Below are 23,750 nucleotides of genomic sequence, written 5' to 3'. Positions count from 1 at the left end.
TACATTTGTAAGCAAAAGGTATCAAGTTAAGACAGTCGTCATGTAGTTGTGATACTTACTGCATATTGTAATTTTAGTCTCCTTTCAACACTTTGAAAAAGTTATACTGAACTTTCTTTAGTCTTTTAGTAAATTCAAAATCCAAAACTAGCCAAGAGTCTAAAACTCATGAAAAAAAATCTGAGTGAAAGAGAATGACATGCACTTTATTATAAGCTTACCAAAAATCATATACCAAAAATAGACCAGAAAGAATTTATTAAAAGACAAACCCCTACAATATTCTACCATTAATATTTTCCACTCGTGAATGCACTCACTTCAGTTAATAATATAATTGTAAATGAGAGGCCCTACAAAAATTGATTTTCAAGTTCTTAAGCTACCGGCTTATATTGTTTACAACAATAAATAAACCATCATAAAAAATCACCAAATTACGTATTCTTCATTAGAGTTTTCAGCATTTTTCGTATTTTTTGTGATGCGAAAGGAAGATCTTGTTAAGTTAAAGCCACGTCCAGAGAATGACAATCGTTTACAAATATATGATTACACGGAAATTACAGAGCGTCATTACGGATCCACTACCTAAAAATGTTGTAATTACATTTGATAACAGTGAGTTTTTGTGTTACACTATTTGCAGCAAAGTACTCCTGAATAGTCAGAGAAATGCTTCAAAATGAGTAAAGCATAAGAAACACTTTCAAAGTGATTAATTGAATTGATTACGATAACAACAGTACGTATGTTGTTACACATATGTAATACCAGTTTCACTTTTTTTTTTGTAATTTCTTATTGTTGGATATACATTTTTCATTTTAATATATCAAATTTTGTGTAAACACAGTTATCATCATTGTAAAATAAATAAGCCGCGTCAAGCATAAACAGCCGTTATCGGTAAATTAATTGTTCCGAGTAATATGACGTCAAATGTTAGAAATGACGTAACAAAATGGCGGCGCCCGTATTTTCACATGCCAGTTTGTAAACAGAAGAAAATTTCAAGAAATGGATACGTTCGAGGTAATATTTTATAGAATTATTTGTAATGATGACAGAGAAAGTATTTTCAAATTGATTTACCCACATAACTTTTCAAAATATCAAGAGATCTACGTCTATAATCATACAATATTCAAGCAAAGTCGAAGGTCAGGACCGGTCAAAATGCTTAGATTGTATAAATAATGTTGTTAGATTGCTTATTAACTTATGTCATTCTGGAATATAAGATAAGTGTTAAACACATCTCTACAAGGCAGATATGAATACTGATTTTTGTTTGCAAATGCTCATGCATAGATCTGCTGTATTACGAAGATTCTATGCATAGGAACATATTTAGATTGAAAGCAATGCGGAAGCAAACATGAATATGTTGCCAATTAGATGCTTTAGCAAATATTCAATAAAAAAAAATCATCCCGTTTATTTATGTTGCAACGACCTTGGATGGTACGGATTTCGAAAAATTAAATCAACCTAATTTTTCATCGCTCTATAACTTATCGTCGCAGTGGCCGAGTGGTTAACATGTTCGACTATAAAGACGAAAGTTTCGAGTTCGAAACCTCATCTAGTCAACTTTTTTTTCAACTTATTTTTTTTCTTTCCTGTTTAGTATTTTTTCATTAAATATATTTCAATGGCATGCCTCAATTACGAAATGTTTTATTTTTCATTTGCACAGGAGCTAAATGATCTTCTGTCATGCTTTGGATTGACAGACCAAACTGACATTGGCCGTTCTGCAGCAACTTATGATACTGATACTGATATTGATGAGGTGCAAGATGTTAGCATTGAATCCCGTCTTCAAAGATATTACACAGCTACCCCCCTTGCAGAGGAATACGGTAATGAATCAGAAACTCAAGTTAATGAAGACACTAATGTAAATAGTGAAGATCCACAGTGTGATATTAACAATGTGAAAACCATTTATGACAGTGGATGCAAATGTACAAAAAACTGCTTCAATAATTTTACTTTTTCCCAGATTGAATCAAACATTCTTAATGTAAGGGAAATGACAAAAAGTGAAAAGGAAATGCTAATTATGGGCACTCTCAAGAGGATAATCTCAGATGCTAGATGTAAGGGAAATCGTAAACGTTCACGATATGAATATGTGTTTGAGGGTGTAACAGTGTGCCATGAAACATTTCTAGTGGTGTTTGATATTAAAGACAGACAACTGAGAAACATTAAACATCACATGGAAGAACATGGTGCTCAGCCGCGTGTTCACGGCCACAGCGGTAGACGTGCCCACAACGCATTTCCTCCTGAAGTAATTAAGGACGCAGTGCAATATATACTGAGCTACGCAAACGAAGAGGGACTCCCTCAGCCTGCGGCACCAAGAGGGCGAGAGGACGAGGCCCCAATTTACTTACCATCCTCGGACACAAAGCAGTCCGTACACAGTGAGTATGTAAAACGTTGTATTGAAGCTGAAAAGAGGTATGTTGGTTTAACAACATTTTAAAGACATATGGAAAAATTGTTTGCCACATATAAAAATAGCCTCTCCAAAGGAAGATGTGTGCAAAGTATGCGAGGACTGTAAGCAGGATATCAAGCTTGCCATGAGCGAAAATGACAAAATACTTGCAACACAGAAGTACCACAATCATGTACTCCAAGCCAGGAAAGAAAGGGAACTATACGTAGAATGCGTGGAAAGGTCAACAGCAATGTTTGTTAACCGGGCACAACAAGACCAGGCTGCGGGAGATGGATTTTCGACAGACGACGTACATTACACGTTCGACTTTAGTCAGTATGTCAAGTTGCCTCACCATGCGCAAGAAAAGAGACCCACATTCTTCATTCAACCAAGAAGAGTGCAGGTATTACAAATAAATTATTTATGCTTTTGCTTTGTTTCTGTAATGGAAATAATGGTAATATATTCATACAAAAAAAAATCATAATATTTTTTTACAATCAACATTATCAAGATAGTAACATTATATCCTTTCAAATTCGTTCTTAAATTTCATATTTTTATGCCATATTTCGAAGAAGAGTGGCTATTTTTTGTTACTCATTGTAAGTCGATCTGTCTGCCGGTATGTCGTTAGGTGAAAAAAAATAGGTTTCCGTCCAATTTCGAGTGAATGCTTGGTCTCACTATGATCATACTTATAGGATAAGTTTTTTTCTAGGGTCATTAGGTCAATCACCGTGACCTTGAGAATGAAAACGGTTTCTGTTAAATAACTTTAGGCATTTTTTTCAGGTTACAACATATAAAATAACGACATGCTATTATATGCGTGTATGTGAGGTGTGTGTGTTTGGGGTTGGAGTCGGGGACGGGGAGGGGTGTATAGAAACAGCGCTTGTTTTTTTTTAGTCATGTGCCCATGTAATATCCAGCACTTTATCTGTCTTCAGATATTTGGTTTCCGGGCCGATGGCTATAAGCAGTACAACTATCTCATCGACGAGGACCAAAGCATTGGTAAATCAGTTCATTATCTTTTTATCATTTTCGCACGGCATTTTGTTAAATTTAGGAAAAATTACCCATTAAAATGCAAACGTTCACGTTGATCGAATTATACTGCATGTCTGTAATTATAGTTAATTGTTTTAAGATTCTTGATGGTTGTGTTAAAAACATAAAGGATATTACATAATTTTGAAAATCGTGCAGCAAAATATTTCACATATTAATAACAGTTTTTCTTAACTTTTCTCAGGTAAAGATGGCCAGAATGTACACGGACCGGATTCTGTTATATCAATGATTGATCACGCCTTCCACACGTTCGGTACTGGAGAGACGGAATGTGGTATTCATGCTGATAATTGTTTCGGTAAGTATTTTCGTTGACTAGCGTAACGTTTCGTGTAGTTAATATCCTGTGTTTATAATTTCATTCTGTATGAAAGCTGCTGTTGACGGTCACAAAAGCCCCTTGACATATCGTAGCTTAAGTAAAGATTTATTCTTGTGTTACATTGTTACAGTTCTATGTCTGTCCAGTTTCAAGAATATATGAGCCGCGCCATGAGAAAACCAACATAGTTGATTTTCTCATGGCGAGCTTCATATATATATGATGCACCATACTAACGGATGTGATGTTATTATTAGTTTGTTTGTGTATTCAGAAAAAGAAACAAATATCTATGTCGAAACATATGAACGATGTGTGATATGTACGACATAAAAATGTACATGTATAACGTATTAAATTTGAAAGTAAACGGCGATTACATCTTGAGGTTTGTGTTTTATTTGAGCTAGTTTATTTCTGACTATGATATTTATTATAAATAACGTTTATGTACAACTGTTTACTAGGTCAGAACAAGAACAGATACGTGCTGGCGTACTTATCATGGCGCACGATGACTGGGCGGCACAGAACAATCAGATATATGATGCAGTTACCAGGACACACAAGGTTGTCATAATTAATTATTCAGTGCAACAGTTCCAAATCGTTAAACACTTCTATTTGTATTTGGGAATCATTTGAACTAAATCCAGTTTTCAGTTAAAGACTAAAAGATTAAAGATTTCGATCCATACCAGCAAATGCACGTTGTGAAATGTTAAAAAAAACGACTTTGCGTAGTTGAGTGTAGTAAAAACTAGAATCTATATTGCTTTAAATTTTGACACACATTTTCAATGTGATTTTAGACCTATGAAGATTGCAAGTGATAATGTTACTGGTATTTAACTTTATACATTAACATCAAAACACTAATTAGTTATCTACATGATCAATCATAACCATACAGCGTGATACGTCTTCATATTCTTACTGTGCAGGTGCCTGATCGACGCCGGGTTTGGTACTATTAAGAAGTTGTATCGGCGTTCGAACTGTGACACACTCCAGCACGTGGTAGATGTTGTACACAAGTCGGCGCACAGTAATGTACCGGTTACATACGACGAGAATGGGTGGGAGTGGAGAGACTGGAAGATGTTCCTCGGTGATAGGTTAAAAAAAGTGCCAAACATTTCCAAATATTATCACTTCCGCTTCACATCAAGCGAACCCGGGGTAGTGTACATGAAGGTAGCCGCAGACGACACCGAGGAAATCCGATTTGTCATTTGCAAGACGAACTATTTACGAATGGACACCTATGATCTTCCGTCAGTTATTAGGCCAGCAGGACTCAGCAAGGAACGTCAGACGTATCTATACCGCCACGTCAGGCCGCTGGTGAGACGTCCGTTTCAGGACGTTCTTTGTCCGCCCCCTGCGTCGGACGATTGACAATCACATGTGTAGTGTAACATGTAGATATTACAAATTTATCCTGAAATGCCACTTGAAGATAAATGACATTAGAAAACAAGAAATATGTTATTACTTATTTATTAACATCAAAATTAATGAAGTGACTAATCAATGAAATAATTTCGTTACAAAATGTGTAGTTTACTTTCGCTCAAGTCCCACATAGAATTTACTGGTAGTGTATACTCCATATCAGCGCACTGCAGTATGTGTAGCTAATATTATTATATGTGTACATCGATGCTGCTAAGATAAGTAAATTGAAGGATTGCTTTATTTTCTGTCATCATGTTTTTTGTACGTTGACGTTAATAACGTCGACGTTTTTGACGTTACTTGACGTTCGTCTGGTAGAGTGGGTTACGATTTTGTATTTTTACGCAGGTATAGTCCATTTCAACCTATAGAAATAAATACATTGCAAGAAAGTTTAAAAAACGTACTATTATATGATGAAATAAACTGAAAAAGTGAAAAAATTACGATAACGGCTGTTTATGCTTGACGCGGCTCAAATGTCAGTGTAAGCCATGGCAAAAGTGTGCATGCTGTATACTAGTATCGAATACAAAGACTTAAACAAATATAGGTCATATTTTGTCCGCCACAAATGTAGGTCATATTTTGTCCGCCTGATCAGTTGTTGTGAAAAGGACCTATTTAGTCTTTCTTTCACTTTTGACCGCCGTCAGTTTATTGGTCAATTCAGAGTTGTCCCCCTTAGATCTTCTTTACTAGGTACAATTCTGTTGTATGTTCCTATTTTTATAGAATGGCCGATATGCCTAATATACCACAGAAAAATGCGGGTTTTTTTGACTGCAATATCTTCTAAAACATGATTCACCTATAACAAGAACATAAACAAGGCTACTACCCTGTTGGATTTTGGATACCTAAACTTGTCTAAACATCTGTAGACTCCAGTGCATCCTTTAAAAGCACAAAGACTGGCCTGCCGTAGGTAACTGGAGGTCTATGTGCTACACGAGTATCTTGCATCGATTCTTCAAATTCAGTCTTCGGCGTCGGCATAGAAGTCTGGGTTTCTTCATGCGTATTAGCATCCTGCAGTATTACACGTTTCAATTCAGGCACGTGGGAATGGCTGAAAGACAAAATATTATCTTTCAGCCTCGCTTTCTCTGATACAGGTATTATTGTCGGCATAGGACTTTTGATACCTTTTCGCATAGTGTCATCTTTCAGCCTTTGGGCTTCGCCAGGAGCCTGAATTGAAACAAAATTTTAGTTGTATTATATTATGAAGTCAAATGTTGCAGTCAAAATTCAAGCGAGATTCGCTTTCTGCAGTAATTTTTTTTCTATTATGCTTCCGCTTTTATTTTCACGATTTGCATATATTCCTTTTTTTGCAATGCCAATCAAATAAACTTCCATCGACATACCAACCGACTCACTTGAGCAATATGATAAACACACTTTTTTTGAAAAGAAGCGTACATGCGGACATTGGAATGAAGGAAACCAAAGTCCTGCAATACAGAATAAACAAAGCGACTGAATGAGACACCAATCGCTTATCTTGAGCGTCTTCGACTCAAATCCTTAGGCAGTCATGCTCATGTTGTCTTATAAAGTTTTTACTCAGTGCTTGTTCTAGAGATACGTAGTCAAGTAATGTATTATTTTTACAATCAAGCTGGCATTTTGTCAGTAAAACCTAAACGAAAATATGAAAGATTTAGTGTTATAAAAACAACAAACAAACCTTTTCTTCGCCAATTTCTAAGATAGCATGTGGTATTTTTTCTCGTACTGCTACTTTGATGTTTAGGTTTTCTATTTGGGTAACCACTCCGCTTACGTCGCTGCGGGAATCTGTAACAATTTCAGATTCCGAGGATTGAGGGGACCTCGATGATTGTAACGAAAGAAATGATCCAGCTGGCATAATATTGTGTTGCAATTCACAACGGCATACCAGTGCTCTATTTGTGTTTATCATCCACACAACACCTTGTGCCAAGTGATGGTAATGATGATTCTTTGTCAAGGCATTACCTAAAATACGGCGAACTTGTGATGGACTTTGTTCACAGTGTTTATTGAGAGAACTTATGACTCCATGCCAAAGATCTCCTTGGACCCCTGCCGGTCTATCCGTTTCTATAATCCAGTTAAACAATCCAATGTCGATAAGACAGTTTTTCCATAAATTATCGGCGATGTACTTAAGGTTTACATTAGAAGTCAGGTTGCAGAGTGCACATTCGGAACACTTCATCCCATCTTGTTTATTCTGTTCAAATTTTCGCTCAATACTTTTTGCAACATTCTCATTCTGAGATCTCAGATGCTCCAGAAATCGCTCTAGAACGTCCAAATCTCTGCCTTTTATAATGCTAAGAAGGGCACGAACTTGGTCTTTGCGATCAAGCTTTTTTCTTACACGAGCACATTCATCTTCTGTAAGACAGCCATCCACCAGAAGATCGTCTGGCAGTTCACTGTCCTTGAATACAATACCCCCTACAAGCTCTTCTATATGCCACTGCAATGCATTCGCCAGACATTCTCTTTCATCTGATTTGGACAAAGGTCGTCTTGCTAAAAAATAAATGTAAATAATATTGCTTTATGGAATTGATTTTATAATTTGAAAATTGTATCAGTACGAGTTTACTTAGTGACTCTTGGAGTATACAGTATTTAATTGTTTTATTACTTAAAGCAAAAATTTATAGTTGCATTTTACTCAGACCTGACTGACCTGGATAATGTTTTTTATTAGGAAAAACCCATTTGTACAAAAATATATTAGCTTTTAAGTAAATCATGTGGTTGAATATCTCGGTCCACTTATTATATTTCAGTATACGGAAGCATTAAAATTATTTATAGATTGTATACACCGTACATACAATACAGCATATTACCTTTATGATTTAGTTTCTCACTTTGCTTTAGTGACTGGATGCGATTTGCTGCTGCAGGTAAAGTATTGGAACGTGACAAAACGGACTCTGAAGACTTTTCTTTCGTCGATTGTTCATTATGAACTAGTTGTAAATCGGATCCATATTTAACAAGTTTTGTCCCATGCTGAGTTTGTATCAAAAATGTTTGTGTTTTCTTGTGATACATAGGATTGCTGAAGGATTTACGGAAATTCTGTTCGCCCTCTATGTCTTGAATGTCACTTACTGCAATCACCTTCATACCAGTTTGGCTGTTTTGGATGTCACTGTCTTCAGATAGCACAGTGGAACATGCTACTCGGTTTGCATTAGAATTATAATCTGGCTCGGCATCATACGAAGATTCCTCAATGTTTCTGATTTCCTTTCCGGCACACGGACATGTTTTACATGTTTCACAACGACGGACTTCATTTTCATTAAGTATCTTTCTTATCTTCTCTTCAACAATATCACCTATCTCAGAGCGTAGAGCAGGTATAACGTCCTCTTTGATAATTTGTGAAATGCTTGGGCCTGGTAACTGAAAAATGCAAGTTACGAAATATATCTTTCAAATATTTTGGGAGCTATGCATTATTGCTACATATTTGTCATCTTTTTTGCATTGCATATGAGAAAAACAGATTGTGATACCGGTATAAATAAAATGTACACTAGTTGAATCTAAAAAGATCAAATACTTTTATTGAATATGACCTTTATTATAAAAATAACACTTAAATTAACGTTTTAAAAGTTACCATTTTATTTGTCTAAAATAAGCGTATGTGTCATTGTTTTGAGTGTTTTTTGATTTCAGAAGTGAAGCGTTAAAACTTTTATGCTCGTCTTAAAACCCGTTAAACCCTGATAAAATACCAAAATCACAGACATGTCTGTCCGTATTCACCCATACTTTACTGGTTTCATATTTAGTGAAAAAGTATCAGTAATAGACAACATGTAGACATTTTGTTTTGTTGCAGATTTTTTATATATAACAAAGATATATGTCGCACTCACCGATCCTTCTCCTGAACTGTCTTTACTACCAGGGCAAGGCGCTGGCGGTGAAACAGGGCGATCATCTACCCGTCTTTCGTCGTACTCTTCTTGACCGATATGGAGATCGTGTCTAAAGTCAAACGGCAGCGAAATGTTCTTAACTTGTCCATCATTCTTTGGACGAACATTTCTTTTTCTTTCAGCTTTTTGATTCATTTTATCTCTAACAACGCGTAAATATTACTCCTGATTACAGAACAGCTCTAAAATCGAAAGAATAGTCGTTAAATTTAAATCTTACATTTCAACTTAACACTCGCCTTTTTTGTGACATTCTTCATGCACACACCAAGAAAGTATAAATGCTATAAATTTCACTCTTGATCGAAGAAGCCGGTAAATATTTAGATAACAACCGCACTGATTGTCAGTGTAAACCGTAAGTACTGCCATTAACAGGTTTAATTTACTTTTCCTTCCGTGTTGTATAAAAACGGCTTCTCCTTTTGTGATTCTCTCACGCGGAAAATTTAAAACATAATTATGTTAAACACTATCTGTCAAAGTTGGTAATTTGAATAACGTAAATACAAAAGGGTTACAAACCTGTGTGACAATTTCGAGTGTATTTGGTGTTGTCTTGCATGCTTCTCTATGATCATGTGAACATTGAAATATGCAGTGCAAAGATGTATATTGTCAAAATGACCGATAATCCCCGGATAGAAAAGAAAAACTGCACACAAAGCTTAAGACAGAACACTCCAAGGAATATAAATCAAACAAGCATACAACACAAACAATCAAAAGCAATTCTGTTTGACTGAGTCTGTTGCAATGTGCGACACACCTTACGCACATTAGCAACAGTTTGAGAAGTACCTTAACATATTAAGAACAACACAATCCTAAATACAAGTAATAACAACAACACTGGAAATAACAATGTAAGAGAAGCAGTGGAAGCAAGTATAGTCAGAGCCACACATCGCAAAGTAGGCCAGCCACAAAAAGATACTATAGTTGCAATATATATAGGAGACAGGTAGCATCCAATATCAATCAATAAATGCAGTTTAATTATATATGCGAAAGAAATATCAAAAAGTGGGATGAGGTAAAATGTTGGAGGGGAGTGAAATGTGAAACGGTAAATAACACCACTGACATGCAAGACAATATACATAACATATATAACGAAATTTGAAAATAGGGACATCGCATTGGGGAGGTCAGTAGCATATTTTATAACAAGTGAATGATATATTGCCTACTGGAAGGCACCTAATTTTCAAACAGGACGTTTGGATAAAAATCTGCATATATAAAACTCTACAGTTATTGACTGCTTATAATATCTATATTAAAATATAAAAATGTATTTCAATTTTGATAAGTCCATTTGAAAAAAAAATTCCTGTTGACATTTGACCTCCAAAAGTGACCTTGGCCATTGAGATAGGGGTCTGGGAGTTGCGCACAACATATTGTCTCATTAGGGGGTACATTTGTGCCAAGTAATATTAAAATCCCTTTATAGATTGTTGAGTTACAGAACGGATGTGAAAAAAGTCATGTTGACCTTTGACCTCCAAGTGTGACCTAGACATTTGAGCTAGGTGTCCAGATTTGCGGGTGACACGTCGTCTCATCTAGGGGATAATTTGTGTCGACTTATATGCAAATCCTATAATGGACCGAACAGGAAAAATATATATAGACCTTTGATCTGCAGTGTGAACTTGACCTTTAAGCTAGGGTTCTGGGTGTTGCGCACGACACGTTGTCTGACTATGCGGAACATTTATGCCAAGTAAAATTGTAATTCCTTGATAGATGACGGAGCTCTGGACCAGACACGAAACAGACTCTGTTCGTGCCATATTTATATTTGACTGCCATGAGTGACATTGACCTTTAAGCTAGGGGTCTGAAAGTTGTGCATGACACATCATCTTATCATGGGGTACATTTGTGCCAAGTAATATTACAATACTTTCATTCATTGTTAAGTTACAGACCGGAAAGAAAAAGCCCTGTTGACATTTGACCGCCAAGTTGGAGCTTGACCTTTAAGTTTTGCGCATTGCACGTGGTCTCATCATGGGGAACACCTGTGCCAAGTAATATTAAAATCCCTTGATGACTGACAGAGTTATGGACCGGACACGAAATTGAGAACGGACGGGCGGATGGACGAACAGAAGGAAAAGCGCAATCCTTTAGTCCCCGAAACTGATTTTCAGTTATTAGGGGACTAATGAAGGAAAGTAGGGGTTTAAGTCTAAGTTAGGTGTGATCACAAGGTATCCTAGTTTTAATCGTACAGACGGTAGAATTGAAAACTTAATTTTTAGTATTTATTATTTTATTTTCTTTAATTTTTATCACCTTAACAGAAATGTCAGACACTTAACCAAAGTTGAAAATTTCAGTTAAATTTGGTACAATTAAATCCGCAGAACAGTTAAATCTCACGTTTTGATTTAAATCTTGAATATTTTATCTTATTCCTTCGTAATTTAATATCTTATGCGCAAAAAAACCGAGGTTGTTTTGGTAACGCAATGATAAAGCGTTTATATATTGACAGACTAGGTTATTAAAGACAAAAACTACAAATAAAGAAATGAAAAACAAAGAAAAAAAAAAGATTTTTACATTAAAGTCGGCACTACTTCTTTACTGAACAGAAACTATTCTACCTGTGTTATAGATTTTTTTAAATCAAGCAAATTTGTATAATATCACACAAGTCCGAAAAACAAACTTAAACAATGTATTATAAAAACTTTATAATGCATTCTAATATGCTTGTCTTTGTTAAAACACTCTTACGCTAGAATGACGTCACGTTAACGTGCGGTGACGTCAAAGTTTTTGTTGCGACAAAGAAAGAGCGCATCTATATTTTAGCTAATGTTTTAGATAAGGGCAAATTAGAATCGAAATAATTTATAGCAAAACCATGTTTTAACACTGTTTATACACTCGGGCAGTAATACGTCGTATAAAAATTATTACGCCCGACGTATAACCGCCCATCGTGCATAAATAGTGTTAAAACACTCTTTTGCTATAAATTATTTCTTAAATGTTACGCGTTACCTATAAAGTTAATTTATTAAGCACGTCATTTAGTTGGCACATTTGGGTCAATACAGGTCAACTTGTTAAACTATAAATAGTTTAAGGATATCTTATTCACATTTTAATGAATTATGTCATTACTTTCACTTCCCTTCAGCCTGCTAAATTTCTAAAATGGAACGGTCCATCATTCAGTTTTGGCATGCAATACCATTCACTATTCGAAGGAGTGTTCACTGAAAATTTACTGACTGAATAGCAAACAGTGCAGGCTGATCATGGTCTGCACTGTTTGCTCTTAAGTCAGTAAATCTTGCACTGGTCGCAAAGGCAGAATCCCTTGCCGCCAGCAGGCTAAGGGTTAATTTCATTAGATCAATACAGGATCAATATAGACTATACAAAAATGGCATGTTTATGAATGTTGAAAGAAACAACGGAAATACAATGCAGTTTTCAGTTTTTCTTTTACGTAGTTGCTCAACATTTGAAAAATATTTTTTTCAAGAATAGCAAATTCGCACTGTCGATAAAACCAGATATGAAATTAATAGTATACTATTTGGAAAATCAATTCATAAGAACTTTGGATGAGAACTACTTTAATAAATCAATACTTAAAATGCTTTCACTACAGGCCTCCACACCTTATCAAGAAAATAATAAGATATAATTAACAAGAATGGCGTTGTGTTTAAGGTAAACACGGTGTATAAAATCTTAGGTAAGTCAGACATGAAGTTCATATAATGCAATTTTTATTAAGAATATACATTTTAATCGATAGAAATCTAACTTTTCTATCATCTAAAACACTTAAAAAGCTCAATATTTTACTGCACAACACACATTCCAAATAAACAAATCGTAAATACTGAAGGGTCTTTCATAATGCTAAGTACTCATTTAAACAAATATAGATTTTTTTCTAAATACGGAATATATTTTGGATTTTGAAACGCTTTCAAAATGACTATATATAGAAATCAAAGTTTTTTCCAAGTTTTATTTAATTCAACTCTCAGCTTGTACACATACAAAAACATGAGACAAATACATTCGTATAACTAAGACATAATACATGAGGGCAACAATAAAAACAATTTTATCCAAAACTGAATGCGAATATGGGATTTACAGAATATAGTACACTATAATCACTTGCTCACCTAAACCAATATTAGATGAATTAAGGAGCTACCAAGCTGACTCAACGGAGGCCGACGGTACTTTCCAGGCGCTCGTTTATGCCTGAAATAATGCTCGCAGCGGCTCCTCGATGTTTCCTCTAAAAATAAGCCCAAAAAGCCACCATGTATGATCAACAGAGATAACTCCTACTTTATTACTTTGATTGATGATCCAATTACACCAATAATATGTTAAATTTTGTAATAAATATTTTCTTGGTGCTGGCCTCTTTTAAAAGAATTGCTAAAATATGTGCCTAATTTGTACAGAAAAATAAGCAAATATTAGAATAGCTGGTCAGCTGATTTGATCAGTATACACTGAAGGACTGTAAAATTATGCCTTATCTATCTATGGCAATTACTTTATTCTAAGACTTTCAACTTGTATTAAAATAATTTTAAATTCTCTTATGAGTATCATTGTCTTCTCATATGTCCTAAACAGAGCACTCTCAGAAACAAGTATTAAAATTGTATTATAGTATTATACGTGGCCAAATATTCAAAAATTCACAATGTTGGAAAAATCCAGAATGATAATAAGAAATTTAGCCAAATTTATCTATTTCGCCAATTTGTTAAGGATGTAATTTAAATTGATAACATTTGGCTCTGCCTACTTTGTAATTTCTAATTGTATTTGCTATAAGCATTGAAATATGTTTTATGCAATAAATAGTATTGTTGTATTGTTGTTGTTGTTGATATTATTATTAAATCTGACCTAATATGGGGGTTCCTTTTGCAATAAGGCTATACAGTAGTAAATAAATTGGCTATATGTTCTATATAAAATTAACAATCTTCTGACAGCTATAACACATAGCCAGGCCCATTTTAAGAAGAAGAAAAAAGAATTACTAGCCTTATGTTCTTAAAATTTATTTAATGACCTATAAAACCACCGAAAAAAAAAACACCAAGAAAAGTAGAGGGTATGTATCTTCTAAGAGATTTTTTGTCTGACAGGTCAACACTATGGAATAGCTTCCAACTTGGCACCTCAAATATGGTTATGAACACATGAGTAATAAGGTTTGTGACATTTCTATAAATGCAAAAAATCTCCTTGAAAATGCTACCAAAATGTCAAGTATAGGTCCACAATTAAATAAAAACAGGAACTGCCTTGCATAAGACACGAAAATGCCATTTTAACAGGGTTGCACCATAATTGAAGCGTGACCGCTGTCACATGTTCAAGTGTAGCAGTCACGCTTCGGTTTGCATAGAAAAATCATTTTATTATGCATATTTCATAAATATAGGCATTACAAAACTATTACTGGATAATATGTTCCAATTACATAGATGGTGCGTTTTTACAGTCCTTGAGTGTAGTACAGTTCCTTCGGTACACACGCCAAACAAACCACATTATTGGTAATCTGATATAGACATGTAGGCGTTCATCTTAAAATTTTAATAGATCCATTTATCATGTTTCGCCCTGTCATTCTCTAGTTGATAGCGAGAACTCATATGCGTATTCAATTAGCCGAAAAGCGAAACTGTCATACAAAATTGTACGGAGAGCTGCCGTTAAACAAATGTTTTGTGATTTGTTAGTTACATTAAGAACACTTATTGTTTTGCAAAATGAACAGTTTATGCATGTTACTTACAAAAAAGTCTCAACAAGTTGAATCACCATTCTCAAAATAATGATTAACTTTTCACCTGTTTGTTTTTCTTTTCTGGTAATGGTGGAATTTCATCTGCTTCATTCTCTATCGCCTGACTATTTTGAGCCTCTGTTTTTGAAGGAAAATTAGTAATATCCTCTGGACTATTTGTCCTTAAAGTTGATGTGTCTACCACTAAGTCTTTCAATTGTGTAGGTGTTGATTTCTTTAGAGAATTCGGTTTCAATTCTGGTTTCTTTAAAGGCACAGGTGGTTTTCTGGCCGGTACAGGTTTCTTTTGAAGTGTTGAACTAGAATTAATCTGAGAATGATCTGAACAGACATGTTTATCACCGCATATCGACTCGTTTTTGGAAATGTGCTCTTCCTGACGTTCGTAAATGACGTGTGTTGCATTTGGGAAACTGTTTGACGGCGACGTCTGAAAATATAAAACAAAACAACAATGCAGAGAGATGAATACATTATTTCGGCGAAGCTTCACAATAATAAAGTGATTTTTCTTCTTTTCTTCTTTATATTTATCAGAGTACGTTGTAGACATTTAGTATTCACATCAATGTAAATGCCCAATAATTTAAGAATAATTATTTTTCTTTACCGATCAAAAATGTAAACTGTAAATAAAACGTACTGTAGCTTTTACAAGGATAAATGAATTATTCTAAGTTTAGATTAAACAAATTAAGAGATATTTTGATGAGGTACAAAATTAAGTTATTAAGCGCTATGACAGGCACTGTGGTGCACGGCCATATTTTTGATAAAATGCGTTTACTGCCATATGGGATCTTTCAGTTTTCTTACCGGAGTTTCATTTACTTCAGCGATCAGTGACATTCCGTCGGTAAGTGTACCGTTATAATCCCTTTCCTGCATATCACCATTTTCGGTCCCGTCAAAGCTTGAAAAATCATTTGAGGCACCATCAGAACTTGAGTCGGGTAGAAAAGATTCCGCCGAGGTCATTGCCCCAAACGATGGAGTTCTCTTTGGCAGAATTATTCGTGGTTCACAGGCGCAAGTAAGTTTTCCATGATTCTTTATTAGCATATCTTTGACACCATCTGCCAAATGCATGAATAGATTTTTCTTTGAAAGGGCATGTTTAAGTTTGTCTTGTGCTTCTTCAGCTTGTTTTTGGTTCAGTCCGTTTAGAGAATGAAAAACTCTCTTCCACAATGTGTTTTGTGCCCCGACAGGTGAATCAGAATAAATAATTTTGTTATAAAGCCCATCGTCTATCGCTTGAATTGCCCATAAACTGTCAGCTACATGTTTGACATTAAACTGTTTTTCTAGATTGCACAAAGTGCAAAGTTTCCCTCGTAAGCCGTCGCGTTTATTATTTTCAAACTTAAGCTTTATCTTTTGTGCAACCATCGGGTTTTGTTGAGCAATATGTTTCAAAAATCCATTGAGAACACGAAGATCTCGACCTTTAATTAGACTCAGTAAAACTCTAATCTGGTCTTTCCTGTCACGGAGTTTTCTAAGTGTTGAACACTCGTCTTCGGTCAAGCATTCTTCCACTAAAAGACCATCTGGAAGTTCACTCTCATGAAAAACAAGTCCATCAACAAGGTCCTCGACGTGATATTGCAGAGCATTTGCTAGACATTCTCTCTCATCGAAAGTGGCTGAAAGATATACATTAAGCGTGGAACATATATCGTAAATGCATTCATAATTATAAATCAAACACCAGGACATCACTTTTACATAAAATGGCATAGAGAGCAGATGTCCATTAACCTTTCCAGTAAAAGTTTATTTAACATGTCAAAACTCCCGGAACTTATTCTTAAAAAGTATATGCATGAACTTTATTGAAAGATCCTTCTGAAGCATGGATCTCAACAAAGGAAAGTAATTGCTGAATTCGTTTATTTGAGTCTGGTCATGAGAGGTAATGAAATACATAATATCCTCACTCCCCATAGCACAGGCTTAAGGACACATTAAGTAGTGTACAGGCATTTTTGTTTATCCCCCCACCAAAGGTGAAGGGGATATTAGAAATGCTCTCCGTCCGTGCGTCCGTCTGTCCGTCCGTCCGTCCGTGCGTCCGCAACGATATTTGTCCGGAGCATAACTCCAAAAGTACTTGAGGGATTTTCTTCAAACTTCATACACTGATAGAACACATTGGGAGGAAGTGCAGTGTGCAAGAACAATAACTCTACCTTGCCTATTTTTTGAGTTATTCCCCTTTATCTTATTTTCTTAAAAAAATTTGTCCGGAGCATAACTCCAAAAGTACTGGAGGGATTTTCTTCAAACTTCATACACTGATAGAACACATTGGGAGGAAGTGCAGTGTGCAAGAACAATAACTCTACCTTGCCTATTTTTTGAGTTATTCCCCTTTATCATATTTTCTTAAAACATTTTGTCCAGAGCATAACCCCAAAAGTACTGGAGGGATTTTCTTCAAACTTCATACACTGATAGAACACATTGGGAGGAAGTGCAGTGTGCAAGAACAATAACTCTACCTTGCCTATTTTTTGAGTTATTCCCCTTTATCATATTTTCTTAAAGAACTTTGTCCGGAGCATATCTTCTTCATGCATGGAGGGATTTTGATATATCTTGGCACAAATGTTTACCACCACGATGCGGAGTGTCTTACGCAAGAACTAGGTCCCTAGGTCTAAGGTCAAGGTCACACTTAGAGGTCAAAGGATACAAGAATAAAAACCTTGTCCGGAGCATTTCTTCTTCATGCATTGAGGGATTTTGATATAACTTGGCACAAATGTTTACCACCACGAGACGGAGTGTCATGCGCAAGATCCAGGTCACTAGGCCTAAGGTCAAGGTCACACTTAGAGGCCAAAGGTCAGATACAAGAATGACTTTGTCCGAAGCATTTCTTCTTCATGCATGGAGGGATTTTGATGTAACTTGGCACAATTATACACCATCATGAGACGAAGTGTCATGCGCAGTTCCCTTCTTTAGAATTACTTCCCTTTGTTGTTACTTTAAATAGCTTTTATTGTAACTTTTTCATTACTAGTCGTAGGGAAAAATCGAGACCACTTTTCTGTAGTACAACAAACATGCTAAATCCAATTTTGAGGTGTATTTTGACCAGTCTCTTCCTGATAAAGATTTTTGTGTGGACTTGCAATTTTTTTTTTTTTTTTTTTTTTTATAAAGATTAACTTCCCTTAGTTGTTACTATAAATAACTTATATTGTAACATTTTTATAATTGACCCTAGGGAAAAAACAAGACCACTTTTCTGTGGTACAGCATAGATGTAACTCTCCAGTTTTAGGTGTATTTTATTAGTTTTATTATATATAAGGTATCTCTACCTAGTAAGGAGTTTTTTTGTGGACTTTAAAAAACAAAAGACTTACAATGATTACTAAACAACCACAAAATTAACATTCCATATGCAAATACAGCTGCTAGAGTAAAGAAATTTGCTTTGACGGGCATATATTGTGACATTCTGGCACTCTTGTTCCCTGTTAGCTTTCCATTCCTTCTTTTTACAGTAGCCATATAGAAAAACATCATAGTTATACTCTTCATGAAAATTAATAAAATTTAGCAGTAAACCACCTCACTACTGACTTATTCTTTCTTCCACATCTTAAAACCCCTGATGCGGACCACATCCTTCAATTATGATATGCCCGGTGGGGGGATTAGCCATGTCTGACATGGCTCTTGTTTTATTAAAAATACATTCACCATATCTTCATCTATCAGATACCAAAAAGGGTTCAAATATAAAAAAATGATGAAATTTCAGGATAAACAGTCAAGATTTGCCATGTGTTTACCATAATACAGCTCTAAGAAAAACTGTCAGGCTATCAATTTCGCCGCGGTATTTCTTTAGTCGGCTAAGCATTTGATATAATGAATGTTTAATTATGATTATGTGTCATCCAAGGCTTTAGAGTAAGCGTTAAATTAAATTTGATTTTATTGCTTTCGTGTAATCTGAATTTATATGGGTGTTTTAACAAAGTAAATAAACAGGATTTTGTCTGGCTGTCTTGGTCGAGAAACCTAATAATCTTTAAATAATTGTGAATAATATATGAACTGTCAACCAATTAATATATGGAATTGTAAAATGAAATTAAAGGATGTTCAATTTTTTATGGAGGGGTCTGAGCGTTAATTACTGGTGAAGTGTTTAAAAGTATTCAATTCCTTTACCTATAAAAGAAATTGTATAAAATCTGTTTCTTTGAAGGGTGTTCTATAAAAATGTGTTACACTGTAACATATTCTTGAATTATATCACTCTTAATTCAGTGAGAACGGGAACGGATACCGGTAGTTTATGGGACTACCATATTGCACACCAAATGTTGGCTCATTTTACGCACTGATGAGAAAGTCGAATTTGTTTGAAGATAACAAAAAAGATAAACAGATTATGTTACCTTAACAGAATGTTGATTCATAAAATATTATTAAAATAGTACCAAAGTACTAGTATAGTTTAAGCTTTCTCCTTCATTTTAACATGTTATATATTATGTTTTATTTTCTGGAATCTGGAGAAAATCATGTTAAAGCAAGACACCCACCACTGCTCAGTGTGTCCTTACGCGGAATATATTATCAATGATCCAAAAGAACCAGAAAATGTAACAACACTGATAGATAACCTTTGTTTGTGTAAATGGCTGATCGTGGTCTTGGTTGAACTGCTACAGTTTTAACCCTCGTTTGAAGTGAATTACTTCGAAATTCTTTAGGTTTTGTGACTTCCTTTGTTTTCTTATCACGCCCAGCTTGAAGCCTATGATCTTTTTCACTGACTGAACCGTTACGATGTACTGAATCTTCTGTAATTTCCCCTATACATCCATAAAGTTGATTGTCTATCCTATTAATTCGTACTTTGCCCTTCGTCAGTGCACTTGCATCTTGGTACAGTTGTTCTCCCTCTATGCTTTCATTCATTAAACCATGTGGTTCCCTTGTATTACAGGCAATACCATTTGTTTCACATTCGGCTCGGACAGTTCTGTGCAACGTTTCAGGTTCAGACAAATGTAGATATTCTTTTATTTTCTTAACTTCGCAAAGGATTTGATCTTGTTTATCCATTAGTGCTTCAGCGACCTTTCTTTGTACCTCTATATCGTTCTTCATGTTTTCCATCGCGTTGAAAGTGATGTGTTCCTGAAGGAGGTTAATAGTACCTAACATTGTTAGAAAATGTATTTATTTAACATGGCATGGGCATATTTATTTTCATTTTAACAAGTTTATGTACTCTCCATAGTTAATACGCATAAAAAGCACCATCTAGTGTCTTGTCATTGCATGCAACAAGCTAACTTTTAGTTTAGATTTTGAAATAAACACTTAAAATGGAGATTATCGCTGTTTTATATTTAAACGATCCTCACACTTGATGAGTATCATTTTACTCATAAAATATTTCACATGTCAACTACATTAATTAAAGCGTGATAGAATGTCATCATAACGCAAAAATAAAAAAATAATGTAGTTTCGATTTGTTTGAAGTGTAAGCAATCAGCATTTTTCTTTAGCGACGTCAGGGTTGTCAGATAAAAGATAGATTTGATTTTGTACAAAGGCATTATGCCAATCAATATACAAATATATTTACATGCACAATAGTTAACACAATGAAATATGCAACAAGAGAAAAAAAAAAAAGAAATGCAATTATTCTAATAACATTATATGTGCTAGTAAATTTGACAATATTATCAAAAAGAATATGGCGAAAATATTTTGATAAAAATTTTAAAATTCTACAAATTCGTCTTATATAGGCATATATATATTGAAATCATCAACAATATAAAATACAATGTAACGTTATTAATAATGATTTGATACGCTTTATAGAACAAGGCATATAATTCCTGGGAACGTGGATGTGCATTACTTTTGCAAGTTCTATAAAAAAATTATGTTAAAAGGTTAAAGTCCAATCACAACAGAAACATACCAATTTTGTTACTGAGTATAGCATATCCGGCTAACGAGTAGATATTTTTTATTTCAAAACTTTTCTTAATTTCTATTTCTTTTCATTTTTTTTGTCACTGCAACCGTTCCTTGACACGTTATCATATCTCATGCTATGTCTTTTTGCAAAATATCCATAACATGTTATCATAGCTCATGCTATATATTTTTGGAAGAAAAGTGACATGATTTTATAGGTAACCAAATAGAGTTTCTTCTACAGTTCTGTTATTTCGTACATAAACTCCGCCTACTTGTAGAATTCATAGATATAGAAAAAGTTTGCACATACCGGAATATCAGAAGGTGACGAAAGGCTTCTGGGACATGGTCTTGGGAGTAAATGTCCTGCATTTCCCTTCATGGACCATGTCCTTGACGCATCTTCCGCCTGGTTTTCAGACTTGGACCTGTAGAATGCCTTTCGTTGATCATGAGCCCTTCCTTTAATCCCTGTATCCATTTTACATTTATTTTGTCGATTGAAACTTTAAGTGGGTCACAATATAAACTTTCGTTGAAGTAATTATTGCGATGGAGTCGACGTTCCGGAACGGTTTTACGAATATGATAATACAAAAAAAACACGTAATACAGTGCTAGATAACAATGTTTTATTGTCGAAATATATCCTTATGAAACAAAACTTACGTATACTTAACTATATTATATATCATTGGGTCCATATGCACATATGGATGATGTTCAGTGGTTTAAATAACTTATAATCCAGATTTAAATTATATTCGCCATTACGCAATAATAAACTGCTTTATCACTCGTCCCACAGGAACATAAACACTTCCTTCTTACTTCGATCAATCAATATGTCGATACTCTATACCCGCGACTGTATTAAAATATGCACGGTACACTAATCATTCGTGAAGGAAACAGACTAGAAAATAATATGAAATATTTGCCTTTAGTTTGCTTTTTATATCTGCTGCGGCCCGTTTCACGATTCCTATATGTATAGCAAAGTTTGAATTTATGATCTCACCGTTTATGCTATACATATAGGGTGTTTCATAATATATGTTACCATTACAAGCTAATATAAAAAGTACATGTAACACATAACGCAGTCATGTTATATAGTATTCTAAAGGAGACAGAATGAAGTTTTACGTTATGTAAAAATAGCGGAAAACGTTGACGTCAAGACGTCATAAACGACGTCATGAAAACAACTCATATTTTCAAGATGGCGTTGCCCATAGAAAAGTGCCGAGAAGTAGTACATGTCTTTAAATCGGAGTGTCAGCCATATGCCTGTTTCAATAAGGAAATACTTGTGATATGCATGTATCAATAAAAATACAGCAATTGATAAGCTAAATTTAACACTTGTTTGAAAAAAAAAAAACAACAAATGTGTGGAGTGTTCTTCATAGCATTAATCTTAGTAAAACTTTGGCGGTTTTCATAACTACGGACTTGAATTTATGACAGTGATATCCAATTTCGTACTATCGCTTATATCGAATAGGTACTGTGCCACGAATAAATAAATTATTATGTTGATCAAAATAACCTATTATTGCTATTAAAAGAAATGATTGATACATGTAGTTTCTTAGATCAGAATACGTTTAGATTTGGTTGTATATACGTATTTACTAATGTATTTGTACTGTACGAAAACAAACTGTTTGTTACTACCGGGTATAGCTTAACAGTATGAAACTACCGGGTATAGCTTAACAGTATGAAACTACATCATAACAAAAGCTGTCAAGGACAGCAACACTCTATCATTTAAAAATCTTGTGGTTGAAAACGTAAAAGTTATGAAAACACAGACAAACAAGTATAAAGGGGTAAAAAGTTTTGAATTGTATATTGCACTTTCCCCTCTTATAATGCTTAATGAGATACTGAGCAGATCACATACAAATGCTAATTCGAAATACGAACATAATTTTATGAACTAGCAAAATAAAGTTATGTGGCGTAGTAGTGTGCTAAAATATTATAAGGAGACGTATTGGTAATGTATGTGAAAAGTTGATTTTATACCCGAAACATGGGCTTCACTGTTCAAAACCTCCAACTTTCATCTGTTAAAAATATCTCGAGTTCTTACGGTAAAAACAAATCTTCTTAAAAAGCCTTATCACTTAAAAGTAAAACTAAGTAAATAAAGAAATAAATAAGTACAAAAGGAGCAATAGTTCTGAATCACATTTAGAACTTTCCCCACTCGTGATGCTTAAATGAGACTACAGAACACAAAAAAGCTAAGTAGAAATCCGGCATGACTTTGTGATCTAGTAAACCAGAGCGATGTGGCCTAGGAATTACAAGTAATAACATTACAGTGAAAAGCGTGTTGAGTTTTTCAACAATTTAAACAAAAATTACTAGGTCGAAAAATAGCCATAACCTCGTTGAAAAGCAAAACAGAGCAAGTCTTGCATGTAAAATTATCAAAGTGGACATGAGTGTAAAGTTTCAGTCCACTCATTCCAGTGGTTACTGATCAGCTTATACGTACTAAACTTTAAGCGGACAAAAATCGTGTACTGCGCATTACATAATGCGTAATCGGGACACCAAAGAATGAATACAACAGCTCTACCTATTCTTCGGACAAACGAGTAA

General features: G+C 34.7%; 2 protein-coding genes and 1 pseudogene across 3 annotated transcripts; 1 reads left to right on the top strand and 2 right to left on the bottom strand.

Moving 5' to 3' along the window:
• The first annotated feature begins 2,024 nt into the window (after positions 1-2,024).
• On the top strand, positions 2,025-5,344 carry LOC123542943 (uncharacterized; annotated as a pseudogene).
• Positions 5,345-5,353: 9 nt separating this feature from the next.
• LOC123530234 (uncharacterized) lies at positions 5,354-10,123 on the bottom strand. The gene is made up of 4 exons (XM_045310988.2): positions 9,239-10,123; positions 8,192-8,756; positions 7,024-7,862; positions 5,354-6,521 (listed from the first exon to the last, which is right to left on the bottom strand). Exons 1-4 carry the CDS (start codon positions 9,434-9,436, stop codon positions 6,198-6,200), a joined length of 1,926 nt encoding a protein of 641 aa, XP_045166923.2. The 5' UTR covers positions 9,437-10,123; the 3' UTR covers positions 5,354-6,197.
• A 1,499-nt stretch (positions 10,124-11,622) lies between these two features.
• On the bottom strand, positions 11,623-22,126 carry LOC123529358 (uncharacterized). 2 transcript variants are annotated; one of them, XM_045309669.2, is made up of 4 exons: positions 21,436-22,126; positions 19,799-20,318; positions 15,957-16,789; positions 11,623-15,570 (listed from the first exon to the last, which is right to left on the bottom strand). In XM_045309669.2, exons 1-4 carry the CDS (start codon positions 21,604-21,606, stop codon positions 15,172-15,174), a joined length of 1,923 nt encoding a protein of 640 aa, XP_045165604.2. In that variant the 5' UTR covers positions 21,607-22,126; the 3' UTR covers positions 11,623-15,171. The 2 variants fall into 2 exon arrangements, with proteins under 2 accessions (XP_045165604.2, XP_045165605.2); XM_045309670.2 differs by having other exon boundaries at positions 19,799-20,338; positions 21,436-21,566.
• Positions 22,127-23,750: the final 1,624 nt, after the last annotated feature.

Source organism: Mercenaria mercenaria, chromosome 13 (genome assembly GCF_021730395.1).
Source record: "Mercenaria mercenaria strain notata chromosome 13, MADL_Memer_1, whole genome shotgun sequence".
NCBI classification, from domain to species: domain Eukaryota; kingdom Metazoa; phylum Mollusca; class Bivalvia; order Venerida; family Veneridae; genus Mercenaria; species Mercenaria mercenaria.
The sequence above is the reverse complement of the archived record's forward strand: the minus strand, read 5'-3'. Positions and strand labels throughout refer to the sequence as shown.